This window comes from Rattus norvegicus, chromosome 10, assembly GCF_036323735.1.
Source record: "Rattus norvegicus strain BN/NHsdMcwi chromosome 10, GRCr8, whole genome shotgun sequence".
NCBI classification, from domain to species: domain Eukaryota; kingdom Metazoa; phylum Chordata; class Mammalia; order Rodentia; family Muridae; genus Rattus; species Rattus norvegicus.
The window spans coordinates 54,978,450-55,005,076 of NC_086028.1; the positions used below are offsets into that span (position 1 = coordinate 54,978,450).

The 26,627-nt window shown below is 49.3% G+C and overlaps 3 protein-coding genes across 8 annotated transcripts in view; 1 reads left to right on the forward strand and 2 right to left on the reverse strand.

Annotated features, from left to right (window-relative positions):
• Positions 1–2,056, reverse strand: Slc35g3 (solute carrier family 35, member G3). Of its 2 annotated transcripts, none has more exons than XM_039086903.2 (2): positions 1,748–2,056; positions 1–1,523 (listed from the first exon to the last, which is right to left on the reverse strand). In XM_039086903.2, the coding sequence occupies exon 2, from the start codon at positions 1,117–1,119 to the stop codon at positions 280–282; it is 840 nt and encodes a 279-aa protein (XP_038942831.1). In that variant the 5' UTR covers positions 1,120–1,523; positions 1,748–2,056; the 3' UTR covers positions 1–279. The 2 variants fall into 2 exon arrangements, with proteins under 2 accessions (XP_038942831.1, NP_001121130.1); NM_001127658.1 differs by having other exon boundaries at positions 13–1,299; positions 1,748–1,795.
• Zbtb4 (zinc finger and BTB domain containing 4) lies at positions 972–21,766 on the forward strand. Of its 3 annotated transcripts, none has more exons than XM_006246844.4 (4): positions 972–1,110; positions 15,282–15,348; positions 15,716–16,743; positions 17,297–21,759. In XM_006246844.4, the coding sequence occupies exons 3-4, from the start codon at positions 15,725–15,727 to the stop codon at positions 19,230–19,232; spliced, it is 2,955 nt and encodes a 984-aa protein (XP_006246906.1). In that variant the 5' UTR covers positions 972–1,110; positions 15,282–15,348; positions 15,716–15,724; the 3' UTR covers positions 19,233–21,759. The 3 variants fall into 3 exon arrangements, with proteins under 3 accessions (XP_006246906.1, XP_038941387.1, NP_001291281.1); XM_039085459.2 differs by lacking the exon at positions 972–1,110 and adding an exon at positions 5,313–5,475; NM_001304352.1 differs by lacking the exon at positions 972–1,110 and adding an exon at positions 5,837–6,019 and having other exon boundaries at positions 17,297–21,766.
• Chrnb1 (cholinergic receptor nicotinic beta 1 subunit) overlaps positions 21,494–26,627 on the reverse strand; it is a 15,195-nt gene continuing 10,061 nt past the window's right edge. For 2 of the 3 annotated variants that reach the window (NM_012528.2, NM_001395118.1), the window contains 3 exon segments: positions 24,128–24,981; positions 25,281–25,428; positions 25,760–25,932. In NM_012528.2, the coding sequence (NP_036660.1) occupies positions 24,841–24,981; positions 25,281–25,428; positions 25,760–25,932 (462 nt within the window). In that variant the 3' untranslated portion in view covers positions 24,128–24,840. 3 annotated transcript variants of the gene reach the window in all.

Sequence of the window (26,627 nt, forward strand, 5' to 3'; positions counted from 1 at the left end):
TTTTGTTTTTTGTTTTTTTTTTTTTTTTAATATTTTTTATTCTGTGTGTAAGCATGCCACAGCGCATGTATAGAGAGGATAATCTAATCTGTAGAAGTCGGTTCTCTCCATCTACCTACCATGTGAGAGCAAGCTTGGTAGCACTAGCCTTTACCTGCTGAGCCTTCTCACTGGTCCTCCACACCAGTTCTTTGCCAGGCATTTGTTCTTCCATGGTTTTTATTCCTGTCTCTCCTATTTACCCCTGTCCCACCCTCCCCCAGGCTCTCAAGTTTGATTTCACTCCTCCACTTGCCCTTCCTTATCACAACTGAAGTTCTGGGCAGTAATGATGGCAATGCTGCCCAACACAACCCCTGCTCCCATGATGTCAGAAGGTGCCACAGTCTCATAGAGCACGTAATACTGCAGCATCAGGGCTACCACGACCTCAGAGTGCAGGACAGCACATACCAGGGCAGGGTGGGCCTTGGTGACTGCATAGCTTACACATACAAAGGAAACCAACGCAAGGAGCCCCACTGCCACCATACAGCTCCAGCTCAGAGTGTCTTGTGGTAGCACGGGGGTCTGTAGCACAAAGAGGCCTGGTACAGAGACTATTAGCCCCACCAGGCCAAATAGGAAGGCCACAGTTGGTAGGCAGGAGGGGAAGTGTAGAGAACGGTAAACCTGCAGCCCCAGCGACAGAGCCAGACCTCCCAGGAAAGCCAGTACATAGCCCAGGGCTGTGTAGAGGCCAGTAGTCCCCTCTTGCAATGTCCCTAGTCCAGGTCCCACAATGATGATTAGTCCAAGGGTGCTGCCAAACAGACCACACCAGGCATAGCCGCTGAGACGCTGGCTCTCGAGGCAGAGTGCAAGAAGGGCCGAGCACACGGTGGAAGAACCTTTTCGAACAGTGACTGCGTTGCCGGCGGGCACCACCTGAACGGCACTGTAGGCACAGCCAATGCTGAGGACATTGAGAATGGCATGAAGGAAGGCCCGAACCCGAACATCAGGAGGTCCCAGCAGTGGATCACCACGAAACTTAAGTATCAAAGCGATGGGAAGGTGGAAGAGGCATCGAAAGATGAGCAGCTCCAATGAGGGCAATTGGGATGTCTGGTAAGCCATACGGGAGAATGGGCCCACGAAGCCAGCAGACAGGCCTCCACCCAGCAGGGCCACAAACAGGCCTTTGGTGGCATTGGAGGGCCCGCAGCGATTGTGATGGTTCGAAGTGAGGCTGGATGGAGTGGAGGGCGGCGATGGCTGGGTGAAGTCAGGTAAGTTGAAATAGGGATGACTGGCAGCCTGTTAGGGAGAAAGGAGCTTGGACAGGAGGGCAACCACAGCCTGGGCAACGAGGTAGGGTGAGTGGTAGGCTGAGATCGTGGACCCTTCAGGATGGAAGAACTCCTAGGAGCTAGAAAGGACCTGAAGATGGATGAGGTGGTACAGAGTGGGCCTTGAGCATCTAAAGCAGGAGGCAGGTAGTGAATAGTCCTGGAGCATCGAGTTTCTCTGGGTCGTTGTTCCTGGGAGGAAAAAAAAGAGGACCCAGGGATACTCTGCTCGACTGAGGAAAGGGAGTTAGCTTCAGAGCTGTGATGTCACAGGCTCCAGGGATTTGTGGGTCCACCATTATGGATCTCACTTGTTGGTGTCGCCAGGGCCACTGGGAAATTTAGAGGAGGAAGGGAAGAGGAACATCTAGATACTGAATGTTGCCCCCAGTTCCCCCTTTGCCCCAAATACTCACCATCTCTTCTTGGACTTCCTCCTCTCCTCCTGGGTCGGGTTGCCTGGTCCCCCGCAGAGCTTCAGCCATTGTGACTTGCTTGGAATGGGGCTGGGGTTCTTCCCTGGAACCTTCCCGAGGGGGCAGGGACTATTCTCTCATTAATTCCAGCTTGGGTTTGTTGTTGTTGTTTATATTGGGGGGTTGGTTTGTTTCCTTTTGGTTTAGAGTGAATTTTGAGGGTGAGAGGGTAAAGAGGCTCTTTCTATAGGCCAGGCTATTCTGGAATTCACTATGTTGTCCAGGCTGATTATAGCAGACCACCACTCCAGGCTGGTTTTCTGCCTTTGTTGCTATGACTCCAAGTTCATTCTCACTCTCTTTCCCCACCCCCCTCCCCTACACTGAAACTGCTTTTGGTTTGGTTCTTTCGTTTACCTTTTGCATCATTTTACAAGGACTATTGCTTTTTGGTTTCTGTGTATGTGTGTGTTCATGTCCCAAAAAGCCCAAGGGTAACATTAGGTATTTCTCTTCAGGCTTTTTTTTAAAGATTTATTTATTTATTATATATAAATACACTGTAGCTGTTCAGAGACAATCAGAAGAGGGCATCAGATCTCATTACAGATGGTTGTGAGCCACCATGTGGTTGCTGGGAATTGAACTCAGGACCTCTGGAAGAGCAGTCAGTGCTCTTAACCACTGAGCCATCTCTCCAGCCCTTCAGGCTTTTTAAAAAATTTTTTTAAAGATTTATTCATTTATTATATATGAGTACACTGTAGCTGTCTTCAGATACACCAGAAGAGGGCATTGGATCTCTTTACAGATGGTTGTGAGCCACCATGTGGTTGCTGGGAATTGAACTCAGGACCTCTGGTAGAGTTGCCGGGTGCTCTTAACCGCTGAGCCATCTCTCCAGCCCGCTTTTTTTAATTTTTAAGGTTCTGTCCACTTTTTTTTTTCATTTTTTAAGCATGGTCTTTTTTAAAAAGATTTATTTATTTAATATATATGAGTACACTGTAGCTGTCTTAGACACACCAGAAGAAGGTATGAGATCTCATTACAGATAGTTGTGAGCCACCATGTGGGTGCTGGGATTTGAACTCAGGACCTCTGGAAGAGCAATCACAATACTCTTAACCACTGAGCCATTTCACCAGCCCTAAACATGGTCTTTAGTGGCAAAAACTTGCTCAGGAGGTTAGATGACTGGTCAGAGACTTCGAGGGATCCACCTGCCTCTCTGTCCTCTATTTTCTGAGGCATACAACGTCCCTACTTGGCTTTTCTTCCTTCCTTCCTTTCCCTCCCTCTCTCCCTCCCTCCCCCTTTCTTCCTCCTCACCATCCCTCTTTCTCTCTCCTCTCTTTGTCAGTCTGTCTTTCTTTGTTTCTGAGTGAACATGTTCTGCCATATATTGTGGGCACACACGTGTAATACAACGTGGAGGTTGGAGAAGCCAGCAATACTTACTTCCTCCCTGTCCGAGACAGTCTTTTGCTCTGTGCTTCTGTAAACTCCAGAGTGACTGACCTGAGAGCTCCTGGGATTCACCTATTTTTTTTTTTTTTTAATGAGTTCTGGGGCTCAAACCAAGGTCTTCATGCTTGTGTGACAGGCCTTTACCAAGTGAGCTATATCTGCCTTGTTTGTTGTTCTTTTTAGATTTAACTTTGTGTGGGTGAGTGTTCTGCCTGCTTGCATGTTTGTATGCCACTTGCCTGCCTGGTACCCTTGGAGGTCAGAAGAAGATGTCAGCTCTCCTGAAATGAGCTACAGACAGGTGTTTGTAGACCACCATGTGGGTTCTGAGATTTGAATCTGAAAAAGTAACAGTACCCTTAAACACTGAGCCATCTTTGTAGCCTCAGTTTCTTTTTTAAAATATTTGGTGTGTGGACAGGTGTGGTGACTCACACCTTACATTTGGAAGGCAGATGCAGATCCCTGTGAGTCCCAGGCCAACCTGATCTATATTGTGAGTTCCATGCCAGTCAGGAGTGAGAACTACACAGTGAGAAAAAAAAAATGGGAAAGAAAAGAAGAGTGTATGTGGTTATGTTCATGCAAGTGTGCAAGTTCAACCATCTCTCCAACCCCCAAATTTAGTTTATTTTTAACTATGTATATACGTCTGTATGGGAGTATGTGGATGAACTCAGGAGCCTGCAGAGGCCAGAGATATCAGATCCCATGGAGCTGGAGTTATAGGGGGTTGTGAATTTGGATGTTGGGGAGAATCGAACTCTTGGGTATTCTGCAAGAGCAGTTCTCTCTTGTAACCATTGAGCATTTTCTCTAGGCCTCAGGGGATTTTTCTTTGTTTGTCTGTTTGTTTTGATTTTTGCCCAGGCTGGTCTCCAATATGTACCCTGTGGAATCTGACGTTGAAATCTTGGTCCTCATGCCACTCTCTCCCAAGTGCTTGGGATTATAAGCACGGGGCACAGGTGTTTGAAGGAGTGTGAGGGTGGGTTTTTATTGCTGTAAGGCTTGTATAGGCTGAGTGGCTTGGGACTTGCTAATAGACCAGCATGTACTTGAGCTTGCAGCGGTCTCCACTTTGCTGCCCTAGTGCAGGCATTACAGGCTTGTACCATGCTCTACAGGGAGAGTTTGCTCCTCTTTCCCCAGAAGTGGTTGTTTTTGTTTCTTTAGGGGGTTGTTTGTTTTGTTTTGTTTTGTTTTTCAAGCTAGGGACCTCACTATGTAGCCCTGGCTGACTGGACCTTGCTGCTTAGATCAGGTTGGCCTCCAAGTCACATAAATCCACCTGCCTTTGCCTCCGCAGCCTCATCATGCCAGGCCTCTCCAGAGTTTGTAATTTTGCAACCAGGGAGCAGTCTTAGAGGACTGTCCCATTGAGGTTTCAGGAATGTTTCTATGTATGCCACATTTCTCATGCTTCCACCGGTGTGTGGTTAGTGTTGTGCCCGGAAGCCCTCGCCAAGGCCTCTGCATTTATATGCAAGGACACAGAAGTGAATCTTTCCACTGGTGGAGGTGAAGTTCCAAGCTTTGTGTTTATCTGTGCTAATGATCCTCCTTTCTACGGGGTTGAGCTCTTCCTTGCCAGTGGGTCTACCTTAGGCATTCCTGAAGGTGGGTGCCCCCAGGGTTGTGAGGATGCTCACTTTGGATCTATAGGTTCCCCTGGGCCCACATTTGAATCTGCCATGTTGTACGTTTGCGGCTCCAGAGAAGGTGTGTGGTGTGCGTGTATGTGGTGAACAAATGTGCACACATAGCGTGCTCGACGTGTTCGAGGTGATGTGACCCCTGAGTGAAGGGTGTACAGAGGGAAGGGCGGGCGTAGGGTTGAGTCCCTTCCCAGGGAGTGAGTGGTCTAGGGCAATGCAGTCCAGTCACTGCCCCGCAAGGTGTGCACCCTGCGGGAGGCCCTGAGTCGTTTCCCTGTGCGGGATCCGCCGGGCCTCGGCCATCAGACTACAGAGTCCTGAGTCGGTGTTGGCTGCGCTTTGCTGGCTTCCTCTCGGCAGCAGCGGCAGCACTGGGGGGGGACTGTTTCCGGGGGTGGGGGTGGGGGGAGGACCGGGGCGGGGGGGGGAGCCGATGATGTCAGCGGCGGCGGCGGCGGCGGTGGGGCTGGGCCGGGGCCGGGCGCTGGGGGGGGCCGGGACCGGAGCCGGAGCCGAAGCCCAAGGAGGGCGAAACCCAAGCGGCCGGGGGTGGCCACGGGGATGAGCCGGGCCTGGCGGACGAGGCGCCATCGCAGTCAGGTGGGCCCCGGGGCGAACGGGGCAGGGCTAGGGAGGATGCCCCTCTCCGCTGCCCGGCGCCGCAGGGGCCGGAGCCGCGCCCCGCGACCGCTCCCCTTCCAGGTTGATCTAGGGGCGCAGGGGTCGGGGGCTGTAATAGGCCCCGCCCCTGAACGCGCACGGCGCTGGGGAGCAACTTAAGGGCGCCCTGGTATGGCGTCCAGCGAGCCGCGACTGGGGGACTCGGTCTCCTGGGGCCGAGAAGAGGGTCGTAATCACTCCACCTAGGAAGGGTTAAATTCTGCAGCCCAATGCCCCCTCCCTCTGTGGGGCAGGTTGGGGGTGGGGTGGGGCGGGTGTGATCCCGGGCAAGCGCTGCAAGCTGCTGGGAGGGCGATGGCGTAGGAGCCAGGCAGAGAGGGGGAGGGGTGGCCCTCTGAGCGCCCCAGAGTTGGGGTGTGCAGGGTGCGCAGTGCGAGCAGGGACCCAGAACCGCCGCGCCGTCGGGGCAGGGTTGTTGCTGTGAGTCCTGGAGATTGTACCTCCTGCGGTGCTGTGGGGCAAGGTAAACTACTGCTCCTGGGCAACACCGTTTGCCAGTCTGGCACCGAGGGGTCTGCCAGGGCCCTCCCTGATCCATAGAGATAGAAAGCCAGAAGGGGTACTTATTGGTTCAGAATTACAAGATATGGCTCTGTGGCTTTAGGTGACAGCTACCTTAAGTGTGGTGTCTGAGGTTGTGTATATAGTTTTTGTCAGCATGTTTTCTTATATGTATGTCTTATGTTGCACATATGAATGTTTATGTTTGTTTTCTGAATAGCTGGCATGGTGTGTGTGTGTGTGTGTGTGTGTGTGTGTGTCCGCGTGTGTGCATGCGCGCGCCTGTGTATGTGCGTGGGTTATGGTGGGCACCAGAATGCAGGACATACATACCCATTTGAAGAGTACTGTAAGTTGTGGACATTTGAATCAAAAGGTATCACGCCTGAGTTCCATTTCTGTAGTCCTGATGAGGTGTGGTCCAGTTGTGTAGAGGACAGAAAGGCGGATGGATTTGTGTGTCTGTGATGAGCGAGTTTCGTGGGGGATGCATGTCTGGAACTCAGACCTAATAATCATCAGGAACATGAGAAACTGAAGCCTGTGGGTCAGCTGTCACTGGTGTGAGGTGAGGGGTTTTGGGTGGGACATGCAAGATGTGTTTATGGGATCATGGGCAGCCAAGCACGGGAAAGGTTGCGTGTTTGCAACATTCTCCACGGGATTCTTTTGTGACGTTGTTTGTGTGAGCCTGTCTGGGCTGTTGGGCTGGGAGACAAGCTGGTCAGAAAACACTTAGGAGGAGGTGGCGTGACAAGGGCAGTGTGGGCCGCAGACCCAGGAGACCAGTGGAAAGCTTTGTGTGTGCACATGCCTACCTTCTGTGTGCTTAAGTGACGGGTGTAGGGCTGCCCAGGAGATGTTATGGGAAAGTTGGGAAATAAATATTAGGCAGGTCAAGAAGGGCAGGCATGGGTGCTATTGGGTGGTATGGCTCTCCTTTTGCAGAGTCTCTGTGCTTGCCCTCACCCAGAACATTAGGGCCACAGGGAGGAAAAGTCCTGGCTCCCACAAGGGAAGTGAGCTTAGACAGAGCGGCTCCTGGGTCATGTTTATGTAAAGGCCGGGTGTGACTTTTGTCACTAAAATGGAAAAAGGGATCACAGAGTTTTTAGTCTCCTCCTGCCTTGCCCTCTCCCTTTCTCTGCCCCCCTTTCCAGTATCTCTGACGCACACGAAGCCCTACTCCCCGGACAGTAAAATGGCTTTGGACAGAATTTGCTCACTAAGCAGATTCTTCGGAACAGGTTCCTCTTACCTTTGGGGCCTGGGCCCTTCAGTGCATGTGGGAGAGACACATGTACACTCACTCTGTTTGTGCACGCCATCTAGGCTGTGTGTACACATACAGGAGCGGGAAGACTCTATGGCTATATCCTCGGGAATGGATGAGGGAGGCTGCCTGCCTATGAGGCCTGTGGGACAGGTGCAAGACTTACATCAGAGCTGAAGTGGTCTGTTGCCTCCACAACTTCCTCACTGCAACACTTTCTGAGTGCCTGTGAGATGGAGCTAATGACCCACCTTACTGAAGTTGCAACAGCATATGGAAAATAGACCTGATATATAGCAACAAATTGAGAACTATGCCAGTACCAGCCCCTGTCGGTCCTGTTGCAGAGAATCCCCGGCTCCCAGTTTCACTAGTAACAGTAGTCATAAACAGTTGGTTCACATTAACTGTAGCCTCTGCTCCCAGGTTTCTATGTACTGCCACTCATCTGTCTTCACCCTGGCACTGGGACCACCTCACTCCTTCAGGCAAAGCAGCTGAAACCCAGAGGATTAAATCCTTTGCCCCAAGTCACTTGTTTGTGAGAGGTGCTCAGGCTCCAGAGTCTGTACTCCTGACTTCTGTACTGTGCTGCCTTTTGCTTTTTGGGAACATTCAGCGTGCACATGACGGCACACACGCCACCATTTTTGTTTTTTTTTTGTTTTTTTTTTTGAGACAGGGACATACTCTGTAGCCGAGCATCTAGTGTTTTCCAAGCCTTTTGCCTCACCTTCCTGAATACTGAGATTGCAGGCTTAGATTATCATACCTGTCTCAGCAGGACAGTTCTTAATTTTTAATTTTTAATATTTAATTATGTATATGAATATTTTGCACCACATGTCTATGCATATGTATGTCTGTGCACCACATGTATGCTTAGTGCCTGAGGAGGTCAGATGTTATTGGAGCCTCTAGCTGGAGTTATGGATGGTTTTGGGTCACTATATGGATGCTGGGAATTAAACCTGAGTCTTTGTAAGAACAAGTGCTCTTTTTTTTTTTTTTTTTTTTCTTTTTCTCGGAGCTGGGGACCGAACCCAGGGCCTTGCGTTTGCTAGGCAAGCGCTCTAGCACTGAGCTAAATCCCCAACCCCAGAACAAGTGCTCTTAACTGCTGGGCTGTCCGTCCTGCCCTTCACCAAACTGTTTTAGAGGACCAGTCCTCATGGGCAGTGCTCTCAAGAGTGCCAGCCCAGGGTTTGAGGCTTTGTCTTCTGGGTGCTAGCTTTGGGACACTGAATAATCAGGAGAGATTGTCCTTGTCCCATGGGTGATAGAGGGTAAAGGAGAAGCATTTTTTTAATTAATTTATTTCTGTTCTCTCTTTCATGAAGTTCTGGGTTTTCTTTTGGGGGGGGTTCTGGAGCTGGGGACTGAACCCAGGGCCTTGCGTGCTTGCTAGGCAAGCGCGCGCTCTACCACTGAGCTAAATCCCCAACCCAAGGAAAAGCATTTAAGTTCAGTCCTAACAGTTTATAGAGATGTTGGGAAGAGGCCAAGAAAAGGGTATTAAAAGCGTGTGAGTATGTATGTGCGTGAGTGTGCGTGTGAGTGTATGCGAGTGTTGTGAGTATGAGTGTGTGAGTGAATATGTGTGTGTGAGTGTATGTGTGTGTGAATATGTGAGTGTGTGTGCGAGTGAGTGTTGCACTTGAATATGGGGATTCAAGTGTTTACTGCACATGTGGAGGCCAGAGCAAGACATTGCTTGTCTTTTATTTCCTTTGGCTTCATTGACTTGAGAAAGGGTCTGACAGTAACCTAAAATTTGCCATTTTGACTAGGATGACCAGCCAGTGAGCCCTTAATCTGCCTTGCCCTCCAATCCTGCGGTGACAAGTTCAGAGCCATGCCCCAGCTTTCTATGTGGGTGCTAGGGATTTGAACTCAAGTGCTGTTACTCATGGCGCTGTCTCCCCAGCCCTGGTTTCCTGGGGGTTTTGCTTGTTTGGTTTTTTTGTTTGTTTGTTTTTGAGTTCCATTTCTTTGTGTGTGAGCACATGCCACAGTGTACATGTGGAGTTCAGAAGAGAGCTTGCAAGAGTTGGTCCTCCCCTCCTACCACGTGGATCCTGGGGACTCAGGTTTCCAGGCTTCTGTGGCAAATGCCTTTACCCTTTGAGCTATCTTAACCACTCTAGCTTTTGTTTTTTTGTTTTTTGTTTTTTGTTTTTTGGTTTTTTTTTTTTGGTTCTTTTTTTCAGAGCTGGGGACCGAACCCAGGGCCTTACGCTTCCTAGGCAAGCGCTGTACCACTGAGCTAAATCCCCAACCCCGCTTTTGTGTTTTTAAGATAGTCTCAATAAGGAGCCCAGGATAGCCTTGAACTCTCACATCCTCCTGTTCCAGCCTTCTGAGTGCTGGAGTTACAGGCATGAGCTACCAGACCCAGCTTCCAAAGACCATGTTCAACCCAGGAGTCACACTAAAGTGCAGGTAGTGCTGAGGACCCTTGGTGGAAGAGAAACATACAGGCAGATAGCCTTTCCGATGCTTGATTCACTCCACGGGAGTGCTAACAGGGTCTTGAACTACTTTGGAGGCCAGAGGGGCTTGAGAAGGCTTGCAGGTCATTTCCATACAGCTTTAGCCAGACTGGTGACTGCTGGATTTAGGAACAAGGGAAGGGGTGGAGTCAGATGTGACACAGTTAACACTTAGCATGTGAGAGTTGGTGTGGTGATTTATGTAACCAGCTGGCCTGCTATAGGCTCCTCAGGGCAGGATCCAGCAGTATGGCAGACAGAAAGACTTGGCATCTGGGGTCATCCAAGCCCAGATTAAAATTTTGGCTGTTACTTACAATCTCTCTTACCTTCAATAAGGTTTATTCCCTTTCTGTAAAATTGGGAGAATATAAAAACCTAGTGTGGCCTATTGTGTGCAGCTTTGAGGGTATAATTAAATGAGATAATGTATATCAAGCCTCTAGATATGTACCAGGTAGACTGAGTGTCCCAAAAGTCAAGATATGGCCATCATCCTCAGCTCTGAAGATGGCTTCTTTCTTGAGAGTAGAGGCTCCAGGGAGAATAGTTTTGTCTGTCTGTTCTAGAAAAATCTCACATTGCCCAAACTAACTTCAAATTCATGACCCAACCTCCAGAGTGCTGGTGCCACCAACACAAATTCTTTCATTTACTGAAACCCTGCGCTTCTTCCTTGTTCCTTCATTATGGGCTGGGACCCAAGGCGATGCTAGGCAAGTGCCCTGCCTCTGTCCTGGACTTCCAGCCTCTAACTCTTTTAACCTCTCCTTATGCGTGATACTTGAGTAAACAACACACTCATCGTACCCTGTCCCTCCTCGAAGCCCACACTCTAGAGATAAATAAGCAGTGTGTTTACTAAGTGGCGTGAAGGGAAATAAAGTAACAGAGAGCTATGAAGTTTTCAAAAGTGAGAAGGGGTCAGGGTAGACCCCCTAAGCCAGATGACTAGTCAAAGTACACAGAAGGTAGAATTATGGGACATGAATCGATCCAGAGGAAAGAACATTCCACATGAGGAGAACAGCAAGAGCTGAGGCATTCTGGAATATGTGCTCAGATCCAAGCTCTGTGACACCTCTGAGGTCACTCAGGCAGTCTAGAGTAGAGAACCAGGGCTGGAAGTGCAAGTCAAAAAAAAAAGTAAAAGAAACAAAAAACATAGGGGTTTGGGGATTTAGCTCAGTGGTAGAGCACTTGTCTAGGAAGCGCAAGGCCTTGGGTTCAGTCCCCAGCTCCGAAAAAAAGAAAAAACAAACAAACAAACAAACAAAAAACATAGAAGTAGGGCTGGAGAGATGGCTCAGCAATTAGGAGCACTTGCTTCTCTTCCAAATGGACCCGGGTTCAAATCCCAGTGCCTACATGGCAACTCACAACTGTCTGTAATTCCAGTTGCAGGGGATATGATATCCTAGCACAGATAAACATGGAGGCAGAACACCAATGTAAGTAAAATTTTAAACATTTAAAAAACAAGAGCTGGAAAGATAGCTCAGTGGTTAAGAGCACTGACTGCTCTTCCAGAGGTCCTGAGTTCAATTCCCAGCAACAACATGGTGGCTCATAACCATCTGTAATGGGATACGATGCCCTCTTCTGGTGTGTCTGAAGACAGCGAGAGTGTACTCACATACATGAAATAAATAAATAAATCTTTAAAAATAAACAAACAAAAACCCCCACAAATATTATAAGAATATGTTTTCATTTTAATCCCAGGTGTGTGTGTGGTGGGGGTATGGGGATGCTTTACAGCAGCTGACTATGATTTGCCTCGTGCTCTAGCAGAGGCGTGTTTTTGCCAGCTGCAGACAGTTCCTGCAGTTGTGTGACGTTTGGAATCCTGGGAACTTTTCAGAGAGTCTATACGTGCTAGGGCTCTGGTGGGTGGGTGGTGGCTGTTGGTTGTTCAGGGGTTACAGATTGTTAGTAGTTGTGTTCAAAGAAGAAACAAGAAGGAAGAAGTTAGTCTCAGAGTGTATCTTTCTCTCTTCCCTGTGTCTTCTTTTCTCCCATCTAGTGGTAGGGGGTGAGGGAGAGCTGGGGTAGGGGAAGGATAAAGGGTTGGAAACCCAAGAAGTCACAAAGTAGCTAAGACCCTTTACAAGAGAAACAGCAAGCACAAACAAATAACTTTAAAATTCACAGAACTGCCAAACTCATTCTTTCAGATGTTTGTTTAATGTGTATGGGTATTTTGCCTGCATGCATGTTTATGTACACATACCATCTGCTGCCAGTGGAGGTCAGAAGACATGAGATTCCTCCGGGACAGTTGTGAGCTGCCATTTGGGTGCTGTAAATAAAACCTGGATCCTTTGAGAGAGTAGCCAGTGTTCTTAACTGCTGAGCCCTCTCTCTCTACCCAGTTCATCTTGAAGCCCACATTCTGCCTATTCTTTTCCATCCCTTTCCTTACCATTTCCAGGGCACAGTCATCCCTAGGTATCCATGAGAACTTGGTTCCAGAATGCCCCATGGGTATGGATATACTAGTTATACTAGTAAATCATGTCTGGTGATGGATTTCTATACTCCCAACACTGAGGAGGTGGAGGTGATAGGATCAGGAAGGAGTGCAAGACCATTCTTGATCAGTTCAGGTCTGGGCTGCAAGAGACCCTGTCTCAAAATAAGTAAACAGTTTGTCAAAGTATCTGCATCTAAATTACACATGTCCTCTTGTCTACCTTGTTGTCTCTACTTAAAATGTTTAATACCTTACAAATTCCATATAAACTGTTTTTGGAATTTTTATTTTATTTGTTTCGATTCAGGGTTCTCCCCATTTGGCTCTGCTAGCCTGATACTTGGTGTGTATATCAGGGTGGCATTGACCGTCAGTGATCCTTCTTCCTCTTCTCCTCAGTGCTGGGATAACATACATGTCCCACCACACCTGTCTAAGTAGTTCTTATTGTGTTGGGTAGAGAACAGTGGCCAGAGATTCAAGTCTGTGTGTGTTCAGTGCAGGACCAGTGTTTTGGAATTTTGTTGATCCTTGGTTGGCTGAGTTATTAGCTCATTTTATCTTTTTTTTTTTCTTTCTTTTTTTTGGAACTGGGGACCGAACCCAGGGCCTTGTGCTTGCTAAGCAAGCGCTCTACCACTGAGCTAAATCCCCAACCCAGCTCATTTTATCTTTAAAACCACCCTGCCCAGTGGGAACTGTTCCTCAGACAAGAAAACTAAGATAAAGGTTAAGTAACTTTTCCAGGATCACATAGTTGGTGTCTTCATCTCCCATAATTCATTTTAGGGCTTGCCATGGGGCAGTTGAACTGGTCTAAACTCCAGGGGAATTAGCAGCAATGCCAGGGTCAGAACGCTGTAGCAGTACATCCCCTTGGCCTGCAGATGAGCTTGCAGTGTTTAACTCCTTCACAGTGGCCATTGTGAATGTTAAGATAGATGGTGTGCACATGCTATGCTTTGCCTATAAACAAGTGGCAGCTCCAACACTTGTAGTGGTAATGATTCTGGGTGATTGCTAAGAGCCAGGCCAGCTTTGGGTCTCTGCAGTTCTAAGAAACACCAATAGGCCTTGCCACATACCATGCATATCTGTAGGCATCCTCTTGTAACATGTGGTGCAAGGTGGGCAGTCCTGGTACAGGGATGAATGGGTACTGGAGTCAAACTGACTTTGCTTCTCTTCACATGGCTTCCTTGAGGAAGGAGACCCCTAATTTTCACCAAGTTCTAGGTAGACTAGCAGTGTTCCAGTGGGGGCTATTAACATCCTCTGTCATGGTGTACTAAAGTCATTGGAGACTTTGAACCCAAACTTTGTAGGGTCAGATCCCAGCCTAGCTGCTAACTGGCTATACAACCTTGAGCAAGCTACCAGCATGCCTAAGTTTCTATCATCTTAAAGTAGAGAAGCCCATGCTAAATGGTGAGGGAAAAGATGAAATGACGCAAATGCAGTTCCGAGGCCATCATAGATGACTCCCTAGTCAGAAGGGCTGGAGAGATGGCTTCATGGCTAAAAACCCTGGCTGCTTTTGCAGAGGGCCCAGCTTCAGTCCCCAGCTTACAACCACCTGTAATTCTGCTTCCAGGGGACCTGACACCATTACTCAGATAGACAAGCAGGTAGAATACCAATCAATGTACATTTAAATAAATAAATAAATAAACAGAAGAGAGTAAGAGACAATGACTCCAGGCAACAGGTGAGGAGGATCTCTGTCCCCAGGACTCTTGCCGAACCACAGTGCAGTAACAAACGGGGCAACCCTTCGGCTCTTGCTCTGTGCCTGGCATAGTGGTTACAACTTTGGTTTCAACTATTGCCCTGTTTATCACCGTTTTTCCTCCCGCCCAGAAGAGGTATCAGCCATTCGTGTCTTGCGGCATCATGAGGTGAGGTATAGTCTTTAGATAGTGTGGGTAATCACTGAAGAAGGAGTGTTTTGGGGTGTTGAGATTAGATGAGAAGTTTTGGGTGTGGGATACTGGTGATTGTGTCGCCCATGTCGTGTGGAAGGGGCCAGAGCTTCCTGGGTACATTAAGGGTAGATGAGAAGGACCCAGGCCATCCCTGCTGACTGCTGCCAGACTTTGGATCAGGGACCTGAGTGACTCTGGAACTCAGATCTCCAAATGAAAACATAGGAACCTGAGACTGCAGTGGCTGCACAGCTGGGAACTGCTCGCTTGTGACTGTCATAGCTCACCTTTTGGTTGCCTACTGTTCCATTTGAACCTCTCAGAAAGAGATGAGGTGGGTTACATGTGCCCCGTCCTAGCTTTAAAGACAAAATCCAAAATCCAAAGGTCTCAGAACAAAGAATGGGACCCAAAGCCTCTCACTCTAGGTCTGGTTACCTTCCAAGTATCCTCAAGAGAGTAGAGCAAGCAGGCATATATGCATGTCATTGGTCACCTGGTACCTAGAACACCCCTCTCCCCACCTCCACCCGGCAACACACATGCCAGGATAAGATATCTGGGTCTGTGGTGTATATGAGGAAGCACTCTTCTAATGCAAAAATCTAATCAGGTTAGTCCAATGGGGGAGGGGCTCTATTTTGATATGTAAATAAGCCCACTGAGATTTAAAAAACAAAAACAAAAAACGTGCAAGTCTTTGATTTCTCTGAGTCCCAAGACTGGGCCAAAGGGATTAAAGTGGGCTGTGAGGCTGAGGCGGCCTTGGACCTGTGGGATTGAAATGCTCTGTTGTACTGTTCTGAGGTGAATTGGGGATATGCAAATCATCTTGTACCTCTTGTGGCTGGCAGAGCAAGCTCAGCGATAATCTTGTGGCCTCCTTGGTCTGATTGGATTTGGCCAAGTAGCCTGACAGGCTCTGGTAGGGATCAGGGCTTGCAGAGCAGCCAGTGTCTTTGACTGTTGGACTCATGCCCACATCCTGAATCCTTTCCTTGTGCGGACCCTCTTCCTGTCTCCTCTTGATTTCTGACACAGTTTCTGTTTCTCTGCAGAAGGAAAAGGCCAGACTGGAGGGACTTGCTGAGCCACTACACTGCTCCATGTTGGCTATGCTCTCAGGTGAGAAAGTGTGGGGAAGACAGCAAAGGCAGCTACCTTGTTCACCCCCTGACCCCCCACAATGGTTGGGTGTGGAGAGTTTCCCTTTCTACTGCTTATTGTGAATCTGGAGGTCATGACCACTTGCCCCTCACTGTGGCCTGAGGTATCCCTAGCCTCTGCTGACCCAGATGTTAAACATCCTGATCTTGTATATTGGTTTGATTCCAAGCGGCCTAGTGTGTTAACCCATCATTTCTGTGACCTTCCACCAGATTCTGACCAGCAGTCTCTAACTGCTGTCCTCCATCTATCTTCCTGGTTTCAGAAGCTCCTGACCCCTGCCCAGCCTCTGAGACTCTCCCTAACCTCTTTTCCCTATGTCTAGGCTGGCATCATGCCACCCCCTGCAGAGGTGACGGACCCATCCCATGCTCCAGCTGTCCTGCGCCAGCTCAATGAGCAGCGGCTCCGTGGCCTCTTCTGTGACGTCACCCTCATAGCAGGAGACACCAAGTTCCCTGCTCACCGCAGTGTGCTGGCCGCCTCTAGTCCTTTCTTCAGAGAAGCTCTACTAGCTTCAGCCCCACTGCCCCTCCCACCAGTTACTGGTGGCTCAGCCCCCAGCCCTGCAACCACCACAGCTGCCTCCTCTTCATCCTCTCCTCCCCCTCCAGCCTCTCCTCATTCTTCATCTCCTCCTCGGGTGCTAGAGTTGCCCGGGGTCCCAGCAGCTGCCTTCTCTGATGTCCTCAACTTCATCTATAGTGCCCGGCTTGCACTCCCTGGTGGTGGCGGGGATGGGGCAGCTGTGGCAGAGATTGGAGCTCTGGGCCGGAGGCTGGGTATCTCTCGGCTACAGGGCCTGGGGGAAGGAGGTGACACTTGGGTACCACCTGCCCCATCTTCCATGGTCACCTCAGAGCCTAATGAGGATAGTTTGGGGCCAGGGCTTAGAACAGATGGAGGATGGGAAGGTGACAAAGCTGAGCCCCTGACTCCTGACTCACAGCCCCGGCGGCCCTTTCCTTGCCCCCGATGTGGAAAAAGCTTCATCCATCCCAAGCGACTGCAGACCCACGAGGCTCAGTGTCGACGAGGGTCCAACACTCGGGGGTCTGCAGGGCTGGGACCTGGGGGCTCTGGCCCTGGAGGTCCTGCAGGAGTGGACGCCTCAGCCCTGCCACAACCAGTGAGCTTCAGAGATGGCCCTGAGCATGTGGTGAAGGTTGTGGGCGGCCATGTGCTCTATGTGTGTGCAGCCTGTGAGCGTTCCTACGTGACCCTGTCCAGCCTGAAGCGGCACAGCAATGTACACTCATGGCGGAGGAAGTACCCCTGCCGCTACTGTGAGAAGGTGTTTGCCCTGGCTGAGTACCGCACCAAGCATGAGGTGTGGCACACTGGGGAACGCAGGTGAGTGACCTGAGTTGGACAAGGGAGGGGTGGGCAGAGGGGTCTAGAAAGGGGGCTATCCTCACTGGATCTGCCCTTGTCCCTCCCTGCTTACAGCCTCCAGAGCTGCACTGCCTCCTTTCAGCCCCAGTTCCTTTGTGCCAGCATTGTGCCCATCTAGGCTTGGTGTTGTGGGAAAAGCCAGGAAGGAAAGAGAAATTTGCCCTCACAGGAGAGGACTGTGGGATTTAGAGCACACAGAACAACACCTAGTATTTCCTTAGCATGACCATTCTGTCATTTTACCACAGAAGGCATTTTGGGGGCTAAAATATGGGCCTATTCCCATGTTACAACAACAACAGAGGCTGGCAGGAGTCAGGGTGCTGAGCTTAGTCTGGCCCTGCTCCAGAGGCTGGAGGGTGCAGCAAGCAGCAGAGGGGGAGGATGAACAAGTTGCTGGGAAGTTACAGGTCTGAGGGCTGCAGATGACAGGGCAAGATGAGGCCCTGCCTTCAAGGCCTTTAACTCAAGTGGCTCTGTTCCTGCCCTATTCCCTGCTGTCCTGGCCCAGGTACCAGTGCATCTTCTGCTGGGAAACCTTTGTGACCTATTATAACCTGAAGACCCACCAGCGAGCCTTCCATGGCATTAGCCCTGGCCTCCTAGCCAGTGAGAAGACACCCAATGGAGGCTACAAGCCCAAGCTTAATACCCTCAAGCTGTACCGCCTGCTCCCTATGCGGGCAGCCAAGCGGCCCTACAAGACCTACAGTCAGGGAGCCCCTGAGGCCCCTCTTTCTCCAAGCCTCCACACACCGGTCCCCGCCGTAATGCCAGCCAGCCCCCAACCCCTACTCCCATCCGTCCCAGAACCTGGTCCTCCCCACTCTGTCATCACCTTTGCTCATCCAGCTCCCTCAGTCATTGTCCACGGGAGCAGTAGTAGTGGTGCAGCTGGGGGTGGACCAGTCGGCACAGGAGGGTCCCAAGCTGCCTCAGTCATCACTTATACGACTCCCCCAAGACCCCCCAAGAAACGAGAGTACCCACCTCCTCCCCCTGAGCCTGCAGCAACACCCACCAGCCCAGCCTCCACCGCTGTCATCCCAGCCACAGCTGCAGGGCCAGCCACAGCCACAGAGGAGGCCAAGGGCCGGAATCTGCGGGCTGGGAGGACTCTGACTTACACAGCCAAACCCGTGGGTGGGGTGAGTGGGAGTGGGGGTTCCCCCACAGGGACAGGCCGAGGCTCTTCTCAGCTTCAGGCTCCACCTCCACTGTGTCAGATCACTGTGCGAATTGGGGAAGAGGCCATTGTCAAGCGCCGCATCTCAGAAACTGACCTACGTCCGGGAGAACTGAGTGGAGAGGAAGTAGAGGAGAGCGAGGAAGAGGAGGAAGAAGAGGAGGAGGAGGACCAGGAGGACCAAGAGGAATCGAAGGCTGGAGGGGAAGATCAGCTTTGGAGACCCTACTATTCATATAAGCCTAAGCGCAAGGCTGGAGCTACTGCCAGCGGGCTGAGCGGACTGCCCCGAGGACGAAGACCACCTCGCTGGAGGCAAAAGCTGGAACGAAGGGGCTGGGAGGAAACCCCAGCAGTGGAGGGCCCAGGAGGACGAGGACGTGGTGAGCGTAGGCACCGTTGTGGGGACTGTGCCCAGGCTTTTGCCACTCTGAGGAAGCTGAGAAAGCACCAGGAAGCTCATAGCGGGGGCTCGCACAACTCTAGGACTGGCAGGAGGTCTTCCACCCGTTTCACCTGTCCCCACTGTGCCAAGGTGTGCAAGACGGCAGCTGCTCTGAACCGACATGGGCAGAGGCATGCTGTGGAGCGGCCTGGGGGCACTCCCACACCTGTCATTGCCTATTCCAAAGGCAGCATTGGCACCAGGCCCACTGATGTCAAGGAGGAAGCCCCCCAAGAGATGCAAGTGTCCTCATCCAGTGGAGAGGCAGGCGGTGGTAGTGCTGCTGCTGCTGCTGCTGAAGCTTCTGAGTCTGCCTCACTCCAGGACCCGGTCATCTCTGGGGGTGAGGAACCCCCAGTAGCAGGTGGGGGTGGCTATGTATACCCACCTGTGCAGGAATTTCCCCTGGCCCTGATAGGAGGTAGCCGGGATCCCGGTGCTGGCAAAGGAAAACCTGGGAATGAGGGGCCAGTGGGAGCTTCCGAGGGAAACCGGATGGAGGAGATGGGGACTGCCAAAGTCACCTTCTACCCTGAACCCTACCCACTTGTCTATGGCCCCCAGCTCCTTGCTGCCTACCCTTACAACTTCAGCAACTTGGCTGCTCTCCCAGTTGCTCTCAACATGGTCCTACCTGATGAAAAGGGTGGTGGGGCCCTTCCCTTCCTTCCGGGGGTCTTTGGCTATGCAGTGAATCCTCAAACAGCACCACCTACTCCACCAACCCCACCTCCCCCTCTTCCTCTGCCAGTTCCCCCTAAGGGAGTAGGGGAAATGACAGGGGTTGAGAGAACCCAGAAGGGGGATGTGGGGTGAGCACCAAGGCCAGATCCCCCCTCTTACCAGATGCCACCCTCCCTGAGTCCCTCTTCCCTCTCCCCCCAGCTCCCTGGCCTCCCTGTCCTTTGGGAGCCCCATAACATTCTTGTGCAGGGATTTGGGGGCCCCTGGAGCTCAGGAGTCAGGCTGCTTTGTGTGATTGTAGTTTCCCCATTCCCTGAGAAGGGATTTTGGGTTGTTCCCTCTCAGTCTTCTCCAGGGAATGGCCCCTGTGAGGGGCAGAGCCAGCTCCCATCCCTTCTCCAGCCCTTGGGCAACTGAGCAATATACTTCTCTGAGTCTCTACTTACAGCCCCACCAGCTCTGAATGTCTAACCTGCTCCCCTAATTGGTAAGCCTAGGGGGAAACCATCTATCTCTCTCACCTAATGATGCCTGCTCATTCTGACGCTGTCTCTAAGCCCTTCCCCAGATGCTTCCTAGCACATTCCATTCTTTGTGGCCCAAGGCCTGGACCAGACCATTGTGATATCTGACCCACCAGCCTGGAAGCATGGCTTTGGATTCCGTTCTTCCCAAGGTGGGTTTCTCTGTCCTTGTTTCTTTCATATTAAGATGCCATGCCTTCCTTGGCTTCCATGCCTTTGGATCTTCCATATTCCTTCCTGCACTCCGAGACTTTGGAGATGGCCTAACCCATTCCAGGTCATAAGGAGGCAGGAGGTGTCCTATGGCTGAGCACTTTTTCAATACAGGGCAGGGAAATCTTGGGCCCTACCTTTACCCCAAGTCCAGTGACCCCAGATTCTTCCAAGACAAAAGAGGTGAATAGATCATAACTCTTCTGGCCTTTATATGTGGCTGCTTTGGGAATAACCCAAATTCGAGCACCAGGTATGAAGTACTCCATACAGAATGGAGAAGAGAATCTACTTTCTCCGTGTCAACCCCTCACTATGGTTTCTTCTAGATTAGACCAAATAGCCAGAGAAACTGATGGGGGTTTGATGTGTGGGTAAGCCCAAGATCTGCACAGAACCTCCACCCTCACCTTTATTCCGTCTCCTCTGATGTCACTGTCCTCACCAATCACTCCAGATGGTTTTAAGGGAACCATCTTCCTCTTCTGGTGGGCTTTGGGGTATCCCCACCAACTCTGCCTCCAAAACAGCACCTTATACCCCATCTCAAGTCTCCCACACCCAAAGATCCCAGCCTAGGAATGGGGCACAGGGATTTTTAAATAGTCCCTAATCCCTAATTTGCACTAGTTAACCCTGGTCAGGGGTCCTATGTTTCCTTCCAGTAGGGACAATAGAGAAATGTTTGTTCCTAATTCCCTTTGAAAATGGGGCCTCCCTGACCTGATGTGTGATTAGATGGATATTTCCAATATACCCATCTCCCCTCCCCCACAAAGAAAGAACCAGCTCACAAAGGGAGAGCCAATTTGGGGGAACAAATTTGATGTGGGAGTTAGAGGAGTATGATTTCAAAAGGAGAAAGACTGTTTTAATCAAAATGACAGTCTTTCAGCTACTGTTTTCTGGGGCCAAGATGGCTGCCCTCTGACTTGCTATGGAGAGGGCAAGATCATGGCTTTTGGAGGGAGGTGAGTTTGGGAAGGCCAGGAGCATCCTCCTGCCTCCTCCTAACCTCCAAGTATACAGAAGGGGAGGTTTTTGACAGGCTTCCTGAATGTTAACCACGGAGGGGGTCACTCCACCCCTCCTCTGTCTCTTTGCACTTTTCTTGGTCTTGGCTACAGCCTGAGTGAAGAATTTCCTACTGAATGTACCAAGTTCCAGTTTTTAAGGGGGGAAAAGTTTCAAACAGGGAAAAATGGAAAAAAAAAAGAAAAAAAATCACTAAAAACTCCCATAAATCTTGTTTCTGGCACTTTAGAAAAACTGCAAAAAATACATAATAAAGAATACATATATATATCTACACACAAATTATATATATAAATATATCTATATATACAGCGGAACCACAAGAGAGACTGAGGAAGGCCTGAAGGCAGGGGGCAGAGATGACAAAGGTCCCCTCTACCTTCATTGCCCTCCTCTGAGGAAGTCTTGAGAGAAGGGGTAAAAATGAACTGGGGAATTTGAATTTCAGAATAGATCAAAATTCTGACCATTTGGAAGAATTGAGATTATAAATGGGTTTTGTTTTTGTTTTTAATAAGGGTAAAGACAATAGCTTCCAGAATTTGGTGACAAACAGTTGTGGCAAAGCAGAAACTTAAAAATATATATCTGAGCTGGAAGGTCTCCATATCCTGAGTTTCAGGTGCTGGGAGTTTGGGATTTTGCAATTTTGTCATTTGGAGGTGATCAAGTCTTGTCAGTTTGTGCCCTCTTTCCCCATGTGACCTGGGGAGAAGGGAAAAAGTGGGAAGCTACTGGTTCTGTGCCACAGCACGCAAGATTTAGAATTTTACAGACTCTAGCTCTATACGTAGTGAGGACCCAGATTTAGAGAATCTGACCAATATTTATCTCCAGATTTGTGTGTTTTCAATTCTCTAGGCCAATAAATCAACAAGACAAATGAACTCTGCTCACAGCGATGCCAGTTGCGATCATTTGTGTGGCTGGTGGGTGGGGCAGGCATTTGTTTTCTTTGCTCAGCAGGGACCCTGAGCTGTAGCCTGTTGCCTCCAGGGGCTTCACTGCACTTACATCCCTCGACTCCAGCTGACCCTAGGTAGAGACTCAGGAGCTGGAGACGTAGCTTGGGTAGAATGCAGATCTGGTTCTCAGCCCAACATGATGGCACATACCTCTACATGAGAGGTAAAGGCAAGAGGATCAGGAGTTCAGGGTCATCTTTAGTTACATAGAGTTCCAGGATAGCCCCTTTCTCACAAGGCCCCTTCTTAAAAAATGCAGTGTCTCCCCGAAACACACACTTTTAGACACATCCTTAAGTGCTAGGTGTAAGTGTTAGGTTCAAGATTTCTTTTTTTTTTTTCCCCTTTTTTTCGGAGCTGGGGATCAAACCCAGGGCCTTGCGCTTGCTAGGCAAGCGCTCTACCACTGAGCTAAATCCCCAACCCCAGGTTCAAGATTTCTATGTCCCAGAATAACCTTTGCTTAAACCAGGTCCAACTCTTTTCTGGTTTGAAGGTACACTAGGGCAGAGATTATCGTGGACATAAGAGCTCCTTCCTCCACTCCTGTCTCCTTGGCTTCATCTTGCCTGCTGGGTATCCATCCTTATGGAGGAATAGCTGGGAGCGTGAGTAAGGCTGATCAGGTAGATGAAAGCTTGTCTGGTGTGAGTACCCTGACCAGAGTGGGCAGCCACTGATAAGCTCCGGCAAGTTGCAGGCAACAGCATGTCGACAGCTTTCTAAATGTTTTCAACAGAAACCGAAAATCTAGATGTCTGTGAGATACACAAAATTTAAAGGTATCAAGCTTCAACTACTTTTTCCCTTTAAGTGTTTTGCTTGCATGTAGGTCTGTGTACCACATGTGTACCAGAAGAGGTCAGGAAGGGGGCGTTCCACCCACCTGGAACTGGAGTTGCACATGTGGGTAATAGCAGTCAAACCCTAGTTCTGAAGAAGGGCAGCCAATACTCCTAACCTTGGAATCATCCCTCTCCAAGCCTTAATTCAAATTTAAAATTAGACACTTTTCATCCTAGCACTCATGAGACAGAAGCAAGTGGAGTTGGAGGCCAACCTGATCTACATAACAAGCTCCAGGCTAACCATGGTTACAAAGTGAGACCACGCCTCAAAAACAAAAAAAAACCATGTTGGGTGTGTACCTATAATCTCAGTTACTTCAAGAAGACAAAGTTTGAGACTGTACTAAGTTTGAAGGCCAGACTGGACTTACTAAGACACTGGTTCTAAAACAAAACAAACAAACAAAAACCAGGCTTGGTGACTTATGTCTATATATATCTATAATCCCAGTTCTTGAAAGAGGCAGAAGGATCAGGAGTTTAAGTTGCTCTGAGCTCTGTAGTGAGTTCAGCCAACCTGGACTATATGAGACCCAGTCTTAAGACAAAACAAAAATTAATGGCATACATAGTGGTGAAACACTGCGACCCCAGCACCTGAAAGGGTAAGGCAAGAGGCTTGTTGAGAGTTCAAGACCAGCCTGGACTGTAAGCTCAAGCAAGATTCTGTCTTAAGCAACAATAACAAAACCATGAAATCAAAAATGAAGGAAAAATAAGATGTTAAGGTAGCTCAGAGGTAGACTACTTGCTTACTGTTGGCAATTCTGGGTTCAATTCCAACCACTCTAAACAAACCAATAAATACTGTACAGCCCAAGAACATAGGCAAAAATAAATGAAATGAAAAACAACAACAAAAAAATCCACCAGTGTGAAAGCTCTGGTATATACTGTTAGGAATCTCTATGGGCATAGACTATGGTCTGCTTCGTTTTACAGATATAGAAACAGATTGTGAATAGTTTAGTGGCTTGTGTGCCAAAGCTGGCACCTGAATGTTTGTGAGGCAAGGTCTCATTTTATAACCTAGCCTGGCTGAGACCCACAGCAATCCTGCCTCAGCCTTCCAATGCTGGGATTCTAAGTTTGAGACACCATGCCTGGCTTGAATGAGGTCTCTCTCAATATGTAGCAGAGGTTGGCCTTGAACTTGTAGCAATCCTCCTGCCTCTGTCTTCCAAGTTCTGGAATTACAGTCATTCACCACCACTCTTTTTTTTTTTTTTTTCTTTTCTTTTTTTCGGACCTGGGGATCGAACCCAGGGCCTTACGCTTGCTAGGCAAGCGCTCTACCACTGAGCTAAATCCCCAACCCCCACTCCTTTTTCTTTTAAATGTTTATTGCAAACGCTGACTCTTTAGAAATAAATTTTTTCAGTCTAAAGGTGGTAATCATTACAAAAAATAAATTATAGAAAGTTGAAAATAGACAAAAATGATCAATCATTTCTCTACATTTTAATTTCAATACATGCAATTGTAGGCAGTATTATTTTGTATTTCCTTCCGGATTTTTTTCCCTCTTCAACAAATGTTAAGCACTTATGGGGTAGGACCTGTGCGCATTGCTGGGGACGTTACAGTAGCCAACAGATTTCCTGTCCTCCAAAGGCTTTCAAGCTACTAGTTGCTTATAATTCTCTTTCACTAGATATCTAAGTTGTGACATTCTGTGTAGTTTCAAGAAACAAAATCCAAGTGCGCTGGCTTACCAGACCTGCCATTCCAACATTTGGTAAGCTAAGGAAGTAACACTGCTGGGAGTTTGAGGCCAGCCTGGACTTCATAGTTCCAGGCTAGCCTGGGACACAGAGTGAGACTCTGTCTCAAAAACAACAAAAACGGGGTTGGGGATTTGGCTCAGTGGTAGAGCGCTTCTACCTAGGAAGCGCAAGATCCTGGGTTCGCTCCCCAGCCCGGGGGGGGGGGGGGGACAAAACAACAACAACAAAAAAAAAACCAACAAAAACAAAGCTGCAGAAGAACAAAACTAATGGGTTGAAGGACATTTGTTGAAGTCCAAGGCACCCTGCTCACCCCCCAAGTCCCACTTCAACGTCTTCCCAGAAACAAGAACAAGATTCTTACAGGAGCCAAGCGCTATACAGCGTGAGAGTACCTGCAGCACTTGGCAAAAATGACCGGAGGGTCCTCAAGGAAAAGGTTCAGGAGGGGGCAAATGGTACGTGGCATCTAGGAAAATGACTAGCGTCCCGACGCTTGTGAAAACGATGAATGTCCACAGAAAAAGACGGTCCACAACCATGGCGACAAACTGCCAGTCCTCCTTCAGCTAAGGGTAGACAGAAAAAGAAAAAAAAAAAAAAAAGCTCCAGGTCCCGAGCCCTGGAAAGCCCACCCCTTTCAGTTTTCTGCCAAGGTCTCCTCACTTGGAATGAGAGAAAAAGGAAAGGAGCGCAAAAGCCAGGCACCAGCTAGATATGAAAGTAAAGAACCAATCGGAAAGCAGGAAGAGGACAAAAACCAAGCACACGTCCAATCAGAAACAGAAGGGACTGTTAAGGGCGGGGCTTGAAGTTAGGGGTGGAGCCGAGGTCCCGAGCCTGTAGGCTCCAGACTCTTGGGACTTACTGCATCGTGGTCCTCCTGTTCCTGAAGTTGTCGGGCCATGTAGCTGATGGAAGAAATGACCTCGCGTAGCTCCTGAGGCAGACCTACAGCCCGGGGTGGACCATCGATAAATCGTCTCAGGTCCGGAGCAGGTGATTCAGGCTGAAACCTGTGTGTGTAGGGTGGAGTAGTGTGTTTGACCACACACTGGGTTCAAAGAGAAACAAGTTCCAGTTGACCTGTCGACCCTGCTCCTGCTGCCTCCTCCTACAACCTGGTACTTATTAAAACCTGAGCGAGCCCTTCCGGATCTCTCCGGCAGCACCGACCTCTCCAGACTTTTGCAAGTTTCTGGCTCTTTAATCTTTAAAATGCTACCTTTTTGTAATTCAAGCACGGACAGGGTTAGTACAACTCCCATGGTGCTAGGCCACACGACCTTCCACTGTCTTCTGGGAGCTGTAGCTCTCCCTTGCCCAAGTAATTGACTTAGGTCTTACCTGTTAAGTTTAGGGAAAAGAAAATCACATGGAGGCTTCCGTATGAAATATTCATCAGTTCCTCGGCCCCAGCCACTCCTTGGGGAGAAGGAGTGATGTGGTTCGGGTAGTTGGTCTCTCTCGGGTTTGGGCCTCTTCAGACCCAGGTATGGAGGGAGCTTGTGAATGAAGATCTATAGAAGTGACATATTATAGAAGGCTTTAATGATTTCAGACCACAAAGGAAGCAGCTAACTAGTCCCTCTCCAGGTGTCCATCCCTGTACATGCGCTCTTGGTACTCCTGAGCTGCACACTGGCAAAGCCTGCACAGCTTAATAAAGGCTCAGCTGTTAAGAGTGCTGACTGCTCTTCGGGGTCCTGTGGAAGAGCAGGACCCCGATTTCCAGCACCACATGGTGGCTCACAGCCATCTGTAAGTCTAAGTTCCAGGGAGTCTGATGTGCTTCTGGCCTCAGGCACCAGGCACACAGGTAGTGCATATATGCATACACAAAACAAACATTCATACATGTAAAACGTGTGTGTGTGTGTGTGTGTGTGTGTGTGTGTGAATAACTCCACATATATAATGTATATACAGTTGAAAAGAGCTCTCTTAGGTCAGATGTAGTGGCCCACAATAATCCAGTACTTGGAAGGCAAAGGCAGGAGGATCTTGAGGCCAGCCTGGTACACAGAGCAAGTTCCAGGACAACCAAGACTACAGAGAGAAACTCTGTCTCAGAAGTAAAAAAAAAAAAAAAGGTCTTTAACAGGTTGGGAGGCATCTTGAAAGTTTGAGGGTCCAAGGTCTTCTACCCTGATGGCATCTAGACCTGAGAATGTTTCCTTAGGTGTGCAAATGAGTTACATGGATGAAGAACATG

Coding starts and splice junctions, on each gene's coding strand:
- Zbtb4 (XM_006246844.4), top strand. CDS start 15,725: ATGCCACCCCCTGCAGAGGTGACGGACCCATCCCATGCTCCAGCTGTC. Junction 16,744..17,296: donor TGGCACACTGGGGAACGCAG/GTGAGTGACCTG, acceptor GTCCTGGCCCAG/GTACCAGTGCATCTTCTGCT.